Consider the following 18897-nt stretch of genomic DNA (forward strand, 5'->3'; position numbering starts at 1 on the left):
TAAATCAGTACACAACTGCTTCTTTTTCTCTCTCTCTCTTTTTTAAGTTTTTTTCTTTTAGAAAGTGGAAGGAGGAGGGTATTGAGGAAATTTAGCACTCTGCGTTAAAGTAAAGGTTTTAAAATCCATTCTTGCCCGAGTCTGTGCCTGGAAATGGCTTGGCTCCTTGGCCAGCAGGTGGGGGAGTCCTGCCTTGGACGGGAGCTAGGGCTCCAGACCGTGGCCTCCCGCACCCACGCCAGAAGAGCCACCAGCGTTAGTTTCACCTGCCGCACGCTGTTTACTTCCTCGCTAGGTGCCAGGCCCTGATCTTGCCCCTCACACGCATGACTTACATACTCCTCTCACACCATTCGGGACAAAAGGGAACTCTCATTTTCCCCATTTTCCAGGTGAGGAAATAGGCACAGAGAAGCTAAGTCACTCGCCCAAGATTTCCTAACTGTAAAGTCAGACTCGAACCCGGGCAGCCCCAGCATTCCCACTCGGAACCTCTCCTTTTCCAACTTGGGCAGAGGCGCTTTTTCATTTAAGAATTCTCCAAACTTGGCCACCCCCAAGGGAAGGGGCTCGGCCTCGCCAACTCGCACGACCTAGCCGGGCTCCGCAAGTCCAGGGCTGCGGGTCGCGGGTGGAGGAGCGGCGCCTCCCCCGGGTATTTAACCCCAGTCTGGAGCCCGCGGGCGCCGGACGCTCCTGCTCCTCCCAGCTCGCGCCTCCCCGCCCTCCTCCCGGCTCTCCCGGGGCGCCCCACCCTCCGCCCCGCGCTCGCCTCGCGCACAGGCACCGGCCGGCGGGCGCGGGGAGCGGAGAGCGGGCCGCGCTGGCCTCTTCCGAGCCGCCCGCTACCGCGGCCGCCGCGCATCGCCCGGCCGGAGTGCGACGCGGCTGCCCGAGTCCGGACGCCGGCCCCGGACGCCCCGGGGACGGACGGGCGGCTGTGGACGCCAGCCGGCGGCATGGATTCAGATTCAGGCGAGCAAAGCGAGGGCGAGCCCGGGACCGCCGCAGGTACGAGGGGTCGGGGCAGCGCCCCCAGGAAGACTGGGGCATCGAGGAGGGGAGGCCCGGGAGGGAAATCGCGAGTATTCTCGGAGCTGCCAGGCGGGAGGCCGATCCCCAACAGTCCGATCCTTTCCAGGCCGGGATTGGGACGGCTCTGCGCTCTGACTTTGCTTTGGGGTTTTCTCCCCATTGCATTTGGGCGCTGGAGGGAGCGTAGGTGCGTTTGAGGGTGGCTCTCCGTGCTGCATGGCTTGGGTCGTCGGGCCGGGGCAGGGGGTGGGGAGGTATTGGGCTGGGGTTGGGGTGGGGGAGCGGGTGACAAGGTTTGGGAAATCCTGTCCTGTAGTTTGCTGCAGTGAGGGTTGCAACACATCTGCTTTTTGAAATAACTTTCCAAGAGCCGGCCGGTTCCTCGAACTCCGAGCTCCAGGGACGCTGCGGAACAGATGACCGGCTCCGAGGGCGTGACAGGACATTCGGGGAAGAAAATGCCCCCGCGGGTGGCTAGGCAGGACTCAAACCACAGCTCGTGGTTGCGGTTCCCGAGGTTGCTAGATGAGCCGGTGCGGAAGCGTTGGCCCATCGCTGCCCTGCACACGCGGAGGAGGTCCCCCACGAAGGGTCCAGGGAGACAGACACGTTGGCGCGCGGGGGCCGAGCTTCGCCTTTAAGGGGCGCAGCCAGCTTTTCACAATCGATAGTTAATCGAAACGATGGGTGGATGCTTACTTAAGAAAAAAATGAATGTCCTCCCCCGCCTCTCCCTGATACTGAGCAACAGGAGGAAGCCACCCACAGCCTTGAGTCGACTTACCGCTGGGCTCTGCCCACCTACCTCCACTGGCCCGCTCCGCCCGCCGCCCACGGGTCCAGGGGCAGAAGACCTATGGTACTCACAGGTACCCGTGGCTTCCCTCGCATCACACCGCCCTGCAGGCTGGCCCTGGCCAGCAGACCTGTGACCTGAGAGCTGGGGTCCTCAGGTACAGATCCGAGGTCCCAGACTAGTCCCCACTCTTCCCAGTTCAGACCAGGGTCCCCAGGGTGGGGACCAAGTGTCAGCAGGCACCGTCGGCCCAGGCGTGCCTGTGGGAAAGGCAGACTCAGGAATCAGGCAGGTCAGCCAGAAGCTGTGCCAAAGGCCCTGCATATATTATTCTCCTTCATCCTCACAGCACCTAGCCTGGTGGTTATTATCTCCATATTTCAGAACTGGGTTAGGTGGCTTACCCATAAATCATAGCCAGGGCCTAGCCAAGGGCGGAGTGACTGCCTTTCTGTTGCACCTCACAGGGCAGCTGTGGTAAATACCTACAGCTGGGTGGGAAGAGAGGAGGATGGCAGAGAAACAAGGTGGCATCATCAAGATGCCTGTGTGTGAGGACTCCTATCTCTGTGCAAGGGCCACCTGCTTTATGAAGGTATGTGTGGACCTAATTAATAAACATGAGCTCTTCTCCAACCTGTATGTTCCCATGACTATGAAGCACCAAGCTTTTGTTTCACAGGTGGCTTGTGGATCTCTTCCCATCATTTAAAAGTTCCAGTGGGTGTTTGTGTGTATCTAAGTATATCTCTAGAGTTCAGGAGGAGGAGGGGAGGTGGATACATTGACACTGAAACTTTACTCTCTCAAAATCTCAGGAACATGCTCTCCCAGCTCCCACCCTCAGATCTTTTATGTCAGTTGATGGAGAAGGGGAGGATAGGAGGCTTTGAGAAAGAGGAGGGGGAGAGAAGGTGGTGGAGGGGCGGGGGGCCGTAGCAGGAGACACTCAGAAGAGTTGGTACTTGGATGACAGGTGAGGAAAAGAGTTCTGAAGGGTCTGGTTGCTTCTCCCGGCAGCCTGCTCAGCAAGGAATATCCCTGGGGATTCATGTCTGTTTGTGTGGAAGACCGCTACACGGCTAACAGCAGCTGAGCCGTGACTACTGAGGTTGGATGGATCCCATGAAGAAGGGCAGCCAGTTCTGTGAGCTGTCACCATTTGTTTCTGCCTTACCGTTTTCCACAGTCATTTCTTCTTCCTCTGTGTGCTTGAATCTCACAAGTTGAACATTTATTTGAATGTCACAAGCCATTCTGCTAAATGGCATTCAGTCTCACTCATCACTTTCAATCTTAAAGTCTTCGTGACACACCTTCAAAACTAAGTGCTAATTCATCATCTAGCTGTGGCTACATCCTATTGAAAGGAAACTCCTGTTGCAGCTTCAGATGCAGTTTAAATTATCCATAGGGCTGATCACTGTCCCTGTAAGTAACATGACATCCATCTGTGGACCGGTATCTGTGCAAGCTGAGTGGGTTTGTAACTGAGGACAGCAGAGGAAGTGGGGCGTCTTGGAGTATTAATGTGTGTATTTGTGTGTACCCACCTCACAGGGAGCTGAGATGAAGGGCTGCTTCCTCGTCAATGCCCTCTCCTTCCTGAACTTGTAGAAAAGCCTTGCTGTAAGATGGACCGTATTAAAGTTCTGAGTCTGGACTCTGGAATCAGAGAGACCTGGGTCTTAATCTCTACCCTCGTGTGTTCTAAGTTGCTTCAGTTGTGTCTGACTCTTTGTGACCCCATGGACCATATCCCACCAGGCTCCTCTGTCTATGGGATTCCTCAGGCAAGAATACTGGTGTGGGTTGCCATTCCCTTCTCCAGGGGTTCTTCCCAACCCAGAGATCTAACCAGCATCTCTTACATCTCCTGCATTGGCCGGCGGGTTCTTTACCACTAGCACCACCTGATGGGCAAGTTAACTTCCCCATCTGTAAAACGGGGATAACATTTAATAACATGTATAAAACATTTATAACATGTATAAAACAATTAGTATTATTGTCATTATTATTACATTAATGTAATTGCCTGAGAAGATTTGTTTTGAATTTTCTCCTTTTCACTCTGTCTTGTGTATGTGTGTGTGTGTGTGTGCACACGTGCACACGCACACACACACGCAGATGTATTTGTTTGGGAGAGGTTATTTTTCAGTTACCCCTTCTCATCCTCATGTTCTAGTTCAAGGCATAAAGAAGGGGTCCTTCAAAACTACTGCTTTCACCATCCATCTCTTCTGGCTTTAGAGGAAGTTGCACAAAGTAGAGAACACCTTATCCAGTCTACCTTCTAACCTGGAGGTTAGCCATTTTTATGCCACTTCCGATAGAAGAGTGGTTAATCCCCACACACACTGGTTCACCTTTTCCCTTCAAGGTAACAGGAGACAGGGGAGATAGTCACTATTCTTCTGTCCATTTTGCCCATCTCATAACCTTCCTGGTCAAAAACTGGCAGAGGAGTGAGGAAATGTCTTTACTGTACTCCTTTCAAGAGCCTTTTCCAAAGATCTCCACAGTATCTGCCGTACTGCTCTCTCATGGAGCAGTGCCTGCATAGGAAGGTCAAAGGGGGAGTGTGGATAAGATTTGTCCCAATCTGCATTTTCTGTTTTTCAAGAAGCACAGGATGGTGCTTCTATGTCATTCTGCTGCCTGCAGCTCTCCTTTGCCTCTCTGTAGTTTTATGGTTCTCTCTATGATTAGGAAAGAGACAGCGTTTATGAAACACTGGATTCTTTCCAGAGACCCAACTTGGCAGTCTCTCCTTTGACAAACCCACCATCCATCTCTCAGAAATCTTAGAGCTTGGTATATTAACTCAGCACCGATTCAGATTCTTTCCTAAGAAGCAACAAGCGAGTAAACATTAGCAGTGCCAGTTTCTTTCCTTTCTGGCTTGTAAAACTGAGATCGTCTACCCCAGCTGAAACAGACAAGCTCCTTCTACCCAGAGCTAGCGCGAAGTAGTCACACTGATGGAGCATCCCTGTGGCTGGGTAGGTGCCACAGAAAAGCATTTCTATGCGATGGAGTTGGGATGTGATAAGGAAACCTCAAGATAATAAAGGAAGTGGGAAAACAGCAGGCTCCTGACTTTGCCCTCCCTGTCTTTCCCATTCCCTAGGTTCTAAGCTTGGTCCAGGAAGACAGAGTGGCAAAGGAGTGGGTAGGATTCAGTAGTTAGCCAAGTGGAGATAAGGTGTTCCAGAAGTCAGACACCATTGAGCAAAGGCACAGATGAACAGGGAAGCAGTTGGAGTGGAGGGCATATACTAAGGTGTGCATGTGTGTGCTAACAGTCGCTTCAGTCATGCCCGACTTTTTGTGACCCCATGGACTATAGCCTGCCAGGCTCCTCATCTGTGGGATTCTCCAGGCAAGAATACTAGACTGGGTTGCCATGCCCTCCTCTGGGATACCAAGGTGTACTGGGAAATAAAGTTAGATGAATGTAGGGAGAGCCACTTACTAGAGGGGGTCTTAATAACTTGGTCCTGGCAGCGCTGAAGAAGCCCCAGCTGAGCTGATAGCAGAGCAGAGATGTCCCTGACTGAGAGCTGTGTTTTCAGAAGCCACGTCTGACAGACATGAAGTAGGGGGATGGCCTAGGCTTGGAGCCTCGGCTACCAGGGTGTGACCACACAGTCAGAGGGGATGGTATCCCTAAGCGAGGCAGAAGAGTAAGGATGAAAATGCCATTTCAGAGAAACAAACAGCAGAAGTTGGTGACAGATTGTACAAAAGCAGTAAAAGGAGAGGGACAGTGCAAAGGGACTGGCGTGTTGAGTTGGGCTGAGGCAGGGAAATGCAGGAGACAGACTTCCCCACCCGGCCAGTGCTTCCTTTCTTTCCATCAGATACTTAATAGCGAGGAAAAGACCCTGAAGACAGGAAAGATTGAAGGCAGGAGGAGAAGGGGATGACAGAGGACGGGATGGCTGGATGGCATCATCGACTCAATGGACATGAATTGGAACAAGCTCCGGGAGATGGTGGAGGACAGGGAAGCCTGGCATGCTGCAGTCCATGGGGTCGCAAAGAGTCAGAAATGACTTAGCGAGTGAATAACAACAAAGTTTCACTCAAAGGCACCTCCCCCCACCCATAGTAAATTATGCTGGGACATTGGTTTTGGAGGATCATGGGGTTTTGGAGTTTGTTGATTCTTATTGTTGGGTTATTTGTGGAGGCTATTCAGTAACATTTGTCGCCTGACAAATTAACAACTGATGGACTGAACAACCAAACAACCATGGGCAAGGACACCACCTGGGGATGATGAACTACTTGGCTATCAGTCAGAGTCCCAGGTCTCGTCCTTACTTTGGACACTTTCAGGGGCTTCGGCCCCAACCACACCGTGGGCTGCTGTGAGGATCAGGACCTTGTCCCATGCTTTCATGTTTCCAGGGTTTTATGGACATTATAAATGAATGAGAAATTTGAGGAGCCTCCTGAGAGCTCTGCACTAAAAGGCCAGATGGACAGCCAAAATCCTGTCCTATAGAGTAGGGCTGCCAACGCTTTCCTTCAGTGCTTTGCTTCAGTGTTTTAAGGTCACTTGCGCTATCTGGGACTCTGTGTTGGAAAGTATAGGGGCATGAAAAGAGATATAAGGATACAGTCCATTCTGTCTCTAGGAGGGCTTGGGATCAGATGGGCAGATAGGACACAGGTACTGATGGCCACAGCTTAAGCCAGTACAGGAAGACTCTCACACCATTGCCCTGAGGTTAGATCCTGCCACGTCTCTGTTTATATATTTTCTCTTGACACCAGCCACTTTCCATTGTGTGTTTCACAGTTATTCCTGTACATGTCTCATCTCTGGTATTGGTCTTAGCTCCCTAAGGGTAAAGACTGGGCCTTTTTCCTCTGTATCACCTCTCATCAACACCACCTGTGTGCCCTAAACACAGTGGTAGGTTACTGCCTGGCTGGCTGGCTGCTTGGATAGATGGATGGATCTACAAATGCTGTTATAAGTTGGTTCTCCAGGAAGCAGACCCTGAGATGGAGGTTAGCATGCAATGTGTTTACTGGGAGAGGGTCTTGGGATCAATACCTGGGGAAGACAAACAGAGGGGAGGGATGCCAGGCTGGGCAGAGGGAGAAGCTGAGCTGCAGAGCAGGCCCAACAAGTTGAAGGTGGAAAGCCCTACAGAACTGAGTTGAGGTGAGGGACTAGGCTTTTATATCCCCTGACATAATGATCAGTCGTTAGATGCAGGCCATCCCTGCATCTTGGACAAACCTGCCCCTTCAGCTGAGAGCTGTCTGCAGGCAGCACTTCCAGCAGCTGTGGAGCACTAGGCCTTTCATTCCTGAAGGGGGACCTGGAACGTACACCATGGCATCTACCACGGGTGGCCTCCACAGTTCTCCAGGAATGTTTCATGAGGGGTGGCAGCCCTGCCTATGGGCAGCTATGAACATTATCTGGACCTAATTAGAGCAATTTAGATAGCCAGATGAAATTAGCCATTCTAGATCTCACAGATCTGCACCCAGCTGTTCAACCCATACAACCCAATAGATATTGGTTCATCATCTGTTTTGTGTTCAGTATGTGGGGGGTACTATGGTAGCAGACAGAAATGGTATTAGGGACCTCCCTGGTGGTCCAGTGGTTAAAACTCCACTTTCCAATGGAGGAAGTGTGGGTTGGATCCCTGGTAGGGGAACTAAGATCCATCCCACATGTCGTAGGGTGTGGCCAAAAATCAAATAAAATGTTTTTTTTTTTCTTTTTTAAAAAAGAAATGGAATTAGATGTGGCCCTGCCCTCAAGAGGCTTGCACCCATAGGGAGAGAAAATGCCTACCCAAAATGAATCTGTAAAATTGACAGCATCAGCAATAAATAGTGGAGGATTCAGGGACTTCCCTGGTGGTCTAGTAGCTAAGACTGCATTCCCAATGCAGGAGGCCTAGATTCAATCCCTGGTTGGGGAACTAGATCCTACATGCTGCAACTAAGACCCAGTGCAGCCAAATAAATTAGTTGAAATAAATTTGTTAAATAGTGTCAGGTTTGGAGCATGGGGCATAATGGTCTGGGGTTCTGGGGGAAGGCCTCATGGTGGAGATGGGCCTTGAGGACAGCCCTGAAGGAGTGAAAGATTTCAACGGGGAAGAGAATGAGCCAAGGGACTCAGAGAAGAAGGGACAGACAGGAGTCCATGGGAAGCCTGGCGTAGCCCAGGGGGGCCCCTTAGAGGGCTTAAAGGAAGAGAGGGTGGACATATTTAGAATGTCAAATTGGGTATTGTGGTAGTTGTGGCCAATGTGTAAATTTCTGGAGATGGAGACAGAATGTGTATGTGTATGTAAATATAAAGCTATTTTCTACATTATTTTTCCCTAAAAATATGGCACCTGCTTTTTTATTTGTCAGCAAAACCAAATTATAGTTACACTTTCCATTAGCACTTTTCTTTAATTGGTTCATTTTCCTCCAGAGTTACCATTGGCTCCCATCTGAATTCACATGTAAATCTCTGTAAAGACACTATATACATAATTTTGTTTTGTTTTTCAGTCACTTGGCTTCCAACCCTTACTGTAAAATGCTGTGTAGGTGGGTGTTTGGGCTGTACTGTGTACAAGTATAGATATGAAGGCTTGAGAAGAAGAATTTAGCAGATAAGTTCTCTTGAGATAGCCCAGTCTAAGAAAACATAAAGAGTAGTGAGAACCCTTTTCCCCAACATATATTATCACATGCCCCCAAAACATATTTTTTATACATCAGAAGTGCTCTTTTTAGGCAACTGCATAGGACAAATTCTGAAACTGCCTTAGAACAGTCTTCATGTTCATATTGGATTTCCTAAACATCATTGCCTAGGAATAAAATTGAGATTGTTCATGGAAAATCTAGTGTGCAGACTATAAAAATGGAATGCTTGGCCTCAAAGAAAGTGCTAGACACACCCTAATAGAAACCAGTATTTTGTAATTCAGTTCTCCAGGAAAAAAAAAAAAAGAGAGACATTGGTGGTATCCAAATGCTGGTTTAAACAGCTGAAAAACCACAGGAGCAGCCACTAGTTTCTAGATTGTCTTCTTGAAAGTAAAATATGCTTTCTGAGAAACTTTTCTAGCCTGAAAAGGAAGTATTTTGGTGATACACAGCTTTATGGAAATTCACAGTTAATGTTTTTATGGTGGAGGCATCCAGGGTCATGTGCGGGACGAAATTCTGTAAAGGGTTGTTCTGGTGAGCACACACATCCCGCATTCCTAATTTGGGGCCTGAGGGTTATGCTAGGAAGATATAACCAGATTTTTGGGGAATAATATGGGAGGGAAGTGAAGGGGGCTGTCTGCCTGGCAGGCCTCTGCAGCAGCTCTTCCCTACCCCACTTGAGTCTGGTTCCTTGGTTTGCTTGGAATGACATTAAGAAAGTCAGGGAGAGAAGACTGGGGTCCAGGTCACAGGGAAGAGAAAGTAGATTTAAGAAGTTGTGGCATATACCAAACAAGATGAGAAATGGTCTTTGCCAGCCAGAGTCCAGTCCCAGAGGGCTGGTACTGAATGTAAAATAATAGTGATGTTTTGAGTTTGTACTTAATTTTATATTATTTAAGTACATACAATGTATTTGAGACCAGGTTAACTATTTATATGGTATTTAAGACTTACACAGGCCTTATAGGTTAGGTACTATAAATAGCCCCATTGTATAGGCCAGGAAACTGAGGCACAGAGAGGTTAAGTAACTTGCTCAGGGATGTTCAGTTTCTCAGTGGATATGAAGCCAGTCTAAACTCCAAACACGGTGCTCTTTACCAGGTAAACTCTGTTGTTAGATCAGTAGATGCCACCAAGCTCCTTTACATCCGCCACCAGCTCCCACAGCGCCTTTGGACTATAAGGTTCCTTCTTCAGGCTCCTACTGGTAGCTTAGGACATTCTACCTCCAGAAGGCCCTGTTCAAGCTGCAGACATTTCCTGCAGTGGCCCAATAATACATGGGCAAGGAGAGGCTGTCATGGGTTCCAAAACAGGAGCTAGTAAGAGTTGGTTTAGGAGGGAAGAAGAGGAGAGCAGCACAAAGCAGCTCTCAGGGAGAGAAGGTCCTGGAAGGACCCTGCAGCCATGTATACGTCTAGGGTCCTGGCAACGTGGTGGAGGAGGAGATGGAGAGGAGAGAGGGTTGAAAAGCAGCATCAAGAGAGGTGCCAAACAAGTATTGCCTCTATCAGAGTGCACTTAGGCATTTTTTCCACTCCAGTATTTAGAATCATTCTAGATATAGAATCATCAGGACATGGTGACCAGTTGGGCTCAAGGGCAAGAGAAAACTCGAAGTTGAGACTATAGCGCAATAACGAGACACTGAGCTGAACAACTTGGGTTTGGGTTTCTTACTTACTGCCTTTCAGTAGCATTATTTTCCAACCAAAGGAATGCAAGCTCATGATAGAATATGCAAAAACAGTACAAAGAAGAAAATGAGATTGAGTCCCAAGAATAGATGGGCTTTTCCAAAAGAGTGTAGTCCAAAAGCCATCCTGAAAAATGCAAGAGACCTTTATTTAGGGAGGAAGGAAGTTTTGTAAGAAAACAAGAGCCCCACTTCTGAAATGTTTAGTAAGAACATTGGCTACACTGCCAGACAGCATCAGCACCAGAGCTGGAAGCCAGATATTCTGGCTCTATTGTTCCCCCAAACATATGTAATTTTAAAAAAGGATCAGAGTAATTCTGGGTGTTGGGATATCAAAAGGACCACTCCCATGTTTCCTTTTGACACCGTCCACCGTGTTCTTGCCATCCCCTTCCCCTTTTCCTCTCCTGAGCTTTCTCCCTCCCAGCACAGCTGCCCAGAAGTCAGACACCATAGGCCCACACCAGGCCCTTCCCATGTACAGGGCCCACTTCACCAGTCAGGAGAGCCCTACATGGAGCCCTTAGAATATTTTTACATTTTTTTTAATACCCAAGAATAATTTAGTATGTTTTATAGATGCATGGCGACAATTGCAAAGGTTAATTTACTTGGAGTTTAATAACTTCCAGCTTCGGGAATAGATTTATTCATTTCTAGTTCTCCAAATATGCTTTTACTCTTTGTTTAGATTGATCTTTTACTTTATAAGGAAAGAGGAAAATTTGTTCACCTTTGTTAGCCTTTCTCTCACTCTTAAGATTTAATTCATTGATTCAATCTCAGTCAAACAAAGCAGACAGAGCTAAGTTAATACAGTCAACTTTCAGCAGCCCAGAGCAGTACATGGTGGGAATTAAATGTAAATTTTCTTGACTCTTTTTTAATTTTGGTTTCTCTGATCGTATGTAATCCTGATTTTTCCTGTTGTTGTTGTTCAGTTGCCCAGTCGTGTCCAATTGTTTGAGACCCCATGGACTGCAGCATGCCAGGCCTCCCTGTCCCTCACCATCTCCTGAAGTTTGCCCAAGTTCATGTCCATTGCATCGGTGATGCCATCCAGCCACCTCATCCTCTGATGCCCTCTTCTCCTTCTACCTTCAATCTTTCCCAGCATCAGAGACTTTTGCAATGAGTCCACTGTTCACATCAGATCACCAAAATACTGGAGCTTCAGCTTCAGAATCAGTCCTTCCAATGAGTATTCAGAGTTGATTTCCCTTAAGATTGACTGGTTTGATCTCCTTGCTGTCCAAGAGACTTTCAGGAGTCTTCTCTGGCACCACAGTTCAAAGGCATCAATATTTTGGCATTCTGCCTTCTTTACAGTCCAGCTCTCACAGCTGTACATGACCACTGGGAAGACCACAGCCTTGACTCTATGGACCTTGCTTTTCAACACACTGTCTAGGTTTGTCATAGCTTTCCTGCCAAGAAGCAATCATCTTCTGATTTCATGTGTGCAGTCACCATCCACAGTGATTTTAGAGCCCAAGAATAGGAAATGGAGCTGGATGCAATGATCTTATCTTTTAATGTTTAGTTTTAAGCTGGCTCTTTCACTCTCCTCCTTCACCCTCATCAAGAGTCTCTTTAGTTCCTCTTTGCTTTCTGCCATTACACTGGCATCATCTGCATATCTGAGGTTGTTGATGTTTCTCCCACCTATCTTCATTCCAGCTCGTAACTCATCCAACCTGGCATTTATCATGATGTGCTCAGTGTATAGGTTAAACAAACAGGGTGACAGCAGACAGCCCTGTCATACTTCTTTCTTGATCTTGAACCAATCAGTTGTTTCATGCAGGATTCTAACTGTTGCTTCTTGACCTGCATACGGATTCCTCAGGAGACAGGTAAGATGATCTGGTATTCACATTTCTTTAAGAGCTTTCCACAGTTTGTTATGATCCACACAGTCAAAGGCTTTAGCGTAGTGAATGAAACAGAGGTAGATGTTTTTCTGGAATTCCCTTGCTTTCTCTATGATCCAGCGAACGTTGGCAGTTTGATCTCTGGTTCCTCTTCCACTTCCTTTTCCCTGTATCCCTCCTCAATTTCCCCTTCTGCCATCCCTCATTAATACTTTTTTTCTACCTGTGTCTCCTAAGGCTTTGCTCTTGGCCTTGTTCTTTTCTAACAATACACTTTCATTTGGAAAAGCCTGCCCACTTTTCATTCGGAAAGTGGAAAAGTGAAGTCACTCAGTCGTGTCCAACTCTTTGTGACTGTCCATGGGATTTTCCAGGCAAGAGTACTGGAGGGGGTTGCCATTTCCTTCTCCAGGGGATCTCCCCAACTCAGGGATTGAACCCCTGAGTTCAATTGAATCCCTGATTCAACCCCTGAGTCCGCGTTGCAGGCGGACGCTTTACCCTCTAAGCCACCAGGGAAGCCCTTTTTCATTTGGAAAAGCCCTCCCATTTTTCCAGCATGAAGCTAAAGGTTCCCAAAGCTGTGGTCTAACCTGGTCCTCTCTCCAGAGCAAGAATCATGCCCTTCAAAGTCATCTGGGCTTCATTTCCTTCCTGTCCAGGAGACACCCCAAGGCAGCACAGCTGTACCTGGACTGTTACCTTTCCATCACCTTCTCTCAGCTCTTTTGGTGGCCTCACCAGCCACCAAGTCATTCAAAATTAAACTGTGAAGTCATAAGAAGAATGAAATCTCCTATACACATGCTCTCATAGCAAAATCAGGAAATGGAGAAAGCAGGCATTATTCTCAGTTTATAGATAAAGAAACACATCCACAGAGATTATTTACCCCAGATCACAAAATAAGTGGTAGATTTCCACTATTTAAAGCTACATCCCCCTCCCAAAAAAAAAAAAAAAATGGGAGGGGCAGAAACAAATCTAAATGTTCAACCTAAAAATATATAAGCCCAGACTTTGGGGTCACATATGACCTTGAAGCACTGCCTAGAAACATTTCAGAATCTGTTTCCTCACATCCCTGGGTGGCCATCAGGTTCCATGTGTGCTCAGTTGCTCAGTCATATCCAACTCTTTGCAACCCTATAGACTGTAGCCCGCCAGGCTCCTCTATCCATGGAATTTTCCAGGCAAGAATACTGGAGTAGGTTGCCATTTCCTCCTCCAGGGGATCTTCCTGATCCAGGAATTGAACTGGAGTCTCCTGCCTTTCCTGCATTGCAGGCAGATTCTCTACTACTGAGTCACCTGGGAAGCCCCATTCAACCCAAGCATGTATTTACCTATTTACCTGAATATTATTCAGCTGTTAAGGAAAATTAATTTGGAAAAAATATAGATGTTTGTACTATAATATATGGAGAAAGCTTGATAATCTATGATCATAATTTTGCTATATACATACATGTACACATATATACATGTATATTTATTTATACATATACACCCATACACCTATACGTACATATCAATCCATCCCTTTTTAAAAATTTGTATTGAAATATAGTTGATTTACAATGTCCTGTTTAATTTCTGCTATACAGCAAAATGACTTTGTTATACATATACGTATATATATTATTTTTCATCCTTTTTCATTATAGTTTATTACAGGATATTGAATATAGTTCCCTGTGCTATAGAGTAGGACCTTGTTGTCCATCCATCCTGTATATAATGATTTGCATCTGCTAATCTCAAAATCCCAATCCATCCCTCTCCCCCCTCCTCCTTGGCAACCACAGTTCTATTCTCTATGTCTGTGAGTCTGTTTTTGTTTCATAGGTCACATACCCCTTTTTTTTAATAGAGAGAAGGGGAAGAAACTCTCCCTCCATTCACATTCATGAACTATTTTTTTAAAATCCTGGAACAGAATTAACCACTCTGTATGATGAGTTTGTAGGCAATTTTAATTTCCATCTTTTTTGTTTTCCTTCCATACTAAATGAGAATGTATAACTTTCAGCAGATTTTTATTTTAAAAACCACCCCAAATGAGATCCAGTGGACTTGTCCACTGCTCATCCTTCTGACTTTCTTGCAGGTTTGTCACAGGTCCCTCTGTTTTCTTCCTTGACACTCATTCTTCCCTCTGTTCCCCATGATCCTCTTCCCCATCAGACCAGGCCTCCATGGGTTCTTTTCATGGGCTCTTGCTGGCTCACTGGTGGGGGCAATTCTGGACTTCTCTCCTCAGCCCCCTTCCTACTTGCCCACTGCCCTGGCTTCAGCTCTGCACCTCCACCTTATCACACCCTCCCTTCTGAGCCCACCTGGCCTGCGCCCCCATGCCAGGTATGGGAAGCATGAAGAGTCAGGGTAGATAACGAGCTTATAGATTTGAGGCCAAGGACCTTGCAAGCCAAATGGACCTGCTGGGTGAGCTTGCTGACTCAGCCATTTTGGCTCTAGACTGTGGCCTTGCTGTTGCTTGCTGACCAGCAGTGTGTGCATCCTCTATCCCTGACCCTACTCCTTCCCGACCCCCATCCCAAACATGAGTGACTTTCATTTTCCACTTGTTCATCCTCACATTGATTTTGTCTTTACTACTTTTACGATTTGAAAAAAAGAAGAGGCATTTAAAATTCTGTTTTAACAGGATTATTAGCTTTTCGGAGATATTGGTCTTCCACCCCTAAGTTTGATCTGTCTTTCCAAAAAAGTTCATTATTGAAATGCTGTTGTTGATGTTTAGTTGCTCAGTCATGTCCAACTCTTTGTGGCCCCGTGGACTACAGCTCACCAGGCTTCTCTGTCCATGGGATTTCCCAGGCAAGAATACTAGAATGGGTTGCCATTCCCATCTCTTGGGGATCTTCCCAACCCAGGGATTGAAATCCACATTTCCTGCATTGGCAGGCAGATTCTGTACCACTGAGCTACCTGGGAAGCCCATTGAAAAGTTAATATGATATTAAGTATTATATGTATCTATTTCTGAAGGAATTAGAAATTATTGAGGTCTTGTAATAACCTATAATGGAAAAGAATCTGGAAAAGAATCTACACAACTGAATCACTTTGCTGAACACTTGAAACTAACATAACACTGTAAATTAACTATAATAAAAGAAAAAGAAGAAATGTATTGGATTTCATTTGTATCTTGGAGCTGAAAATAAGAGATATCATGGCCCCAGTATTATTTGCTGCCCCCCATTTCCATCTTATTTTACTCTAGTCCATCAAATAGGGATAGCCCAGTCAGGAAACTCATAGGAAACAAAGGTGTTCACCCTTTAGACTCACATTAATTAGAGTTTTTTAACCTAGTTTTAAATTAGCCCCATTCACCCTTAATAACCGATATTCCCCATCAGCTAGGATTTTGTCTATATTTACTTTCTTGACTTATACTATAAAATATGATTATTTTATGAGGTCACAAAGAGTTGGACACAGCTGAGTGACTGAACTGAATTTATATTGATACTGATGATTATTTTACTCATTCTCAGATATAAAAACATATAGTAACTAAGCGTTTTTACCCTGCCAGAAAAGTTCCTCCTTCCATTAAAAAAATCACTTTCTTAATCTTTAAGTGGAAAGCAGTATCAGTTTCCTTATTGAAAAGCCATATCTTATTAATTGCAAATAGGGGAATATGACAACTGTGGATTTTAAAGGAGAGATCAGAGAATATGAGAGGAAGAATAATAGAGATAGGAGTACATTCCTAGAGGAAGCAGGTGTTTATGTCAAGAGTGATGGTTGGTACATCCTAAGACCAGCAGGTTCTTAAGCACCCAAGCAGGATCTCTAGAGACTATCACCTGTCTTTCCCTTCACCCTAGGAGGGAAGTCAGTGATGAGCTGGCACTCACTCGTGAGTAAAGAAGTTTGGATCCAACCATTCTTGGTTTTCTTTATTTCATTTTTATTTAAAAAAACAAAACAAAACAAAAAAACAAACAAACAAACAAAAAAAAAACCTCTCCACATAAATTAGCTCTTCGGGGCTTCCTGGTGGCTTAGTAGTAAGGAATCTCCCTGCCATGCAGGAGACACAGGTTTGATACCTGATCCAGGGAGATCCCACATGCCTTAAAAAAAAACTAAGCTCGTGCACCACAAACTACTGAGCCTGTGCTCTAGAGCTTGGGAGCCACATCTACTGAAGCACAAGCACCCTAGAGCCCATGCTCCAAAGCAAGAGAAGTCACCACAATGAGAAGCCTGCAAGCGACAACTACAGAGTAGGAGAGAAAAGCCCGCACAGCCATGAAGACTCAGCACAGCCAAAAATAGATAAATTCAAGCCAAAAATAAAATTACTTTTAAAAATAGCTTTGCTAGAGATCTAATTGCCAACATCCGCTGGATCATGGAAAAAGAAAGAGAGTTCCAGAAAAACATCTATTTCTGCTTTATTGACTATGCCAAAGCCTTTGACTGTGTGGATCACAATAAACTGTGGACAATTCTGAAAGATATGAGAATACCAGACCACCTAACCTGCCTCTTGAGAAATCTGTATGCAGGTCAGAAAGCAACAGTTAGAACTGGACATGGAACAACAGACTGATTCCAAATAGGAAAAGGAGTACATCAAGGCTGTATATTGTCACCTTGCTTATTTAACTTATATGCAGAGTACATCATGAGAAACGCTGGACTGGAAGAAACACAAGCTGGAATCAAGATTGCCAGGAGAAATATCAATAACCTCAGATATGCAGATGACACCACCCTTATGGCAGAAAGTGAAGAGGAACTAAAAAGCCTCTTGATGAAAGTGAAAGAGGAGAGTGAAAAAGTTGGCTTAAAGCTCAACATTCAGAAAACGAAGATCATGGCATCTGGTCTCATCACTTCATGGGAAATAGATGGGGAAACAGTAGAAACAGTGTCAGACTTTATTTTGGGGGGCTCCAAAATCACTGAAGATAGTGATTGCAGCCATGAAATTAAACGACGCTTACTCCTTGGAAGGAAAGTTATGACCAACCTAGATATTCAAAAGCAGAGACATTACTTTGCCAACAAAGGTCCGTCTAGTCAAGGCTATGCTTTTTCCAGTAGTCATGTATGGATGTGAGAGTTGGACTGTGAAGAAGGCTGAGCACTGAAGAATTGATGCGTTTGAACTATGGTATTGGAGAAGACTCTTGAGAGTCCCTTGGACTGCAAGGAGATCCAACCAGTCCATTCTGAAGGAGATCAACCCTGGGATTTCTTTGGAAGGAATGATGCTAAAGCTGAAGCTCCAGTACTTTGGCCACCTCATGCGAAAAGTTGACTCATTGGAAAAGACTCTGATGCTGGGAGGGACTGGGGGCAGAAGGAGAAGGGGACGACCCAGGATGAGATGGCTGGATGGCATCACTGACTCGACGGACGTGAGTCTGAGTGAGCTCCGGGAGATGGTGATGGACAGGGAGGCCTGGTGTGCTGCGATTCATGGGGTTGCAAAGAGTCAGACATGACTGAGTGACTGAACTGAACTGAACTGATTGTTACAACCCAATGAGAGTGGCTGAGGTCTGAGCCAAGTCTGAAGAGGGGTGAAGGTCAGTGGTTACTAGGGTCTGAGACTGTCATATCAGCAGAATAAAGACCAGGGGTGAGGACTAAGCACAGCTGGTCAGGTGGCAGGGAAGCCAGAGGGGCCATAGGCCTGACCGATTCTCTTTTTTTTTTACTTTTTATTTTGTATTGGAGTATAGCTGATTAGTAGTGTTGTGATAGTTTCAGGTGAACAACGGAGGGACTCAGCTATATATATACATGTATCCATTCTCCCCACAGACTCCCCTCCCTTCCAGGCTGCCACATAACATTGAGCAGAGTTCCATGTGCTATACAGTAGGACCTTGTTGGTTATCCATTTTAAATATAGCAGTGTGTACATTGTCCATCCCAAATGCCGTAACTATCCCTTCCTCTCAGCCTTCCTCCCAGCAACCATAACTTTGTTCTCAAAGTCTGTGAGTCTCTTTCTGTTTTATAAGTAAGTGCATTTGTATTCCTTTTTATATAAAGGATGTCATATATCTCCTTCTTTGTCTGATTTACTTCACTCAGTGTAACACTCGCTAGGTCCATCCACATGGCTGCAAATGACATTATTTCATTCTCTTTAATGGCTGAGTAATATTCCATTTTATATTTGTACCACATCTTCCTTACCCATTCCTCTGTCAATGGACATTTAGATTGCCCCGTGTCTTGGCTATTGTAGATAGTGCTGCCATAAATATTGGGATGAATGTTTCCTTTTGGATCATGTTTTTCTCCATATATATACCCAGGAGTGGGATTGCAGGGTCATATGGTAGCTCTATTTTTAGTTTTTTAAGAATCCTTTATACTCTTCTCCATAGTGGCTGTACCAGTTTACATTCCCACCAACAGTGTAGGAGGCTTCCCTTCTCTATATACCCTTTCCAGCATTTACTGTTTGTGGATTTTTTTATGAATGCCATTCTGGCTGGTGTGAGGTGATACCTCCTGAGGGCCACTTGGCTTGCAGCAGCCAGAGATGGCTGCCCCAGCCTTCTTGAGCCTCCCCACCTGGAGAGTAGCCCCCTTTAATATTAAAGAGCCCAGAACTTTGAGAAAAGCTGGCTTCCAGCTGTGGCCTTCTGACCTCTTACCTCCACCCCAGGAGCAAGTCCTTCTAACCTCCCTTCCAGCTTGTTTCCCTGGCCCCAGATCTCTGCTTCATCCTTAGTGCTTTGCTTCCCTGCAGCCCCTCCCACCTAGGTGTTCCT

The 18897-nt window shown here is 46.1% G+C and overlaps 1 protein-coding gene across 2 annotated transcripts in view; it reads left to right on the forward strand.

Moving 5' to 3' along the window:
- The first annotated feature begins 390 nt into the window (after nt 1-390).
- The window catches only part of TNFAIP8L3 (TNF alpha induced protein 8 like 3), a 43374-nt gene continuing 24867 nt past the window's right edge, over nt 391-18897 (forward strand). Inside the window, exons 1-2 of one of the 2 annotated variants that reach the window (XM_069596601.1) lie at nt 391-1011; nt 1787-1894. Coding sequence is in view for 1 of the 2 variants with exons in the window: in XM_069596600.2 (XP_069452701.1) it covers nt 960-1011 (52 nt within the window). In the remaining variant the exon portion in view is untranslated. The remainder of the gene's footprint in view (nt 1012-1786; nt 1895-18897) is intronic. The other variant, XM_069596600.2, reaches the window with a different exon arrangement.

The sequence above is a fragment of the Ovis canadensis genome, chromosome 7 (genome assembly GCF_042477335.2).
Source record: "Ovis canadensis isolate MfBH-ARS-UI-01 breed Bighorn chromosome 7, ARS-UI_OviCan_v2, whole genome shotgun sequence".
Lineage (NCBI taxonomy): Eukaryota > Metazoa > Chordata > Mammalia > Artiodactyla > Bovidae > Ovis > Ovis canadensis.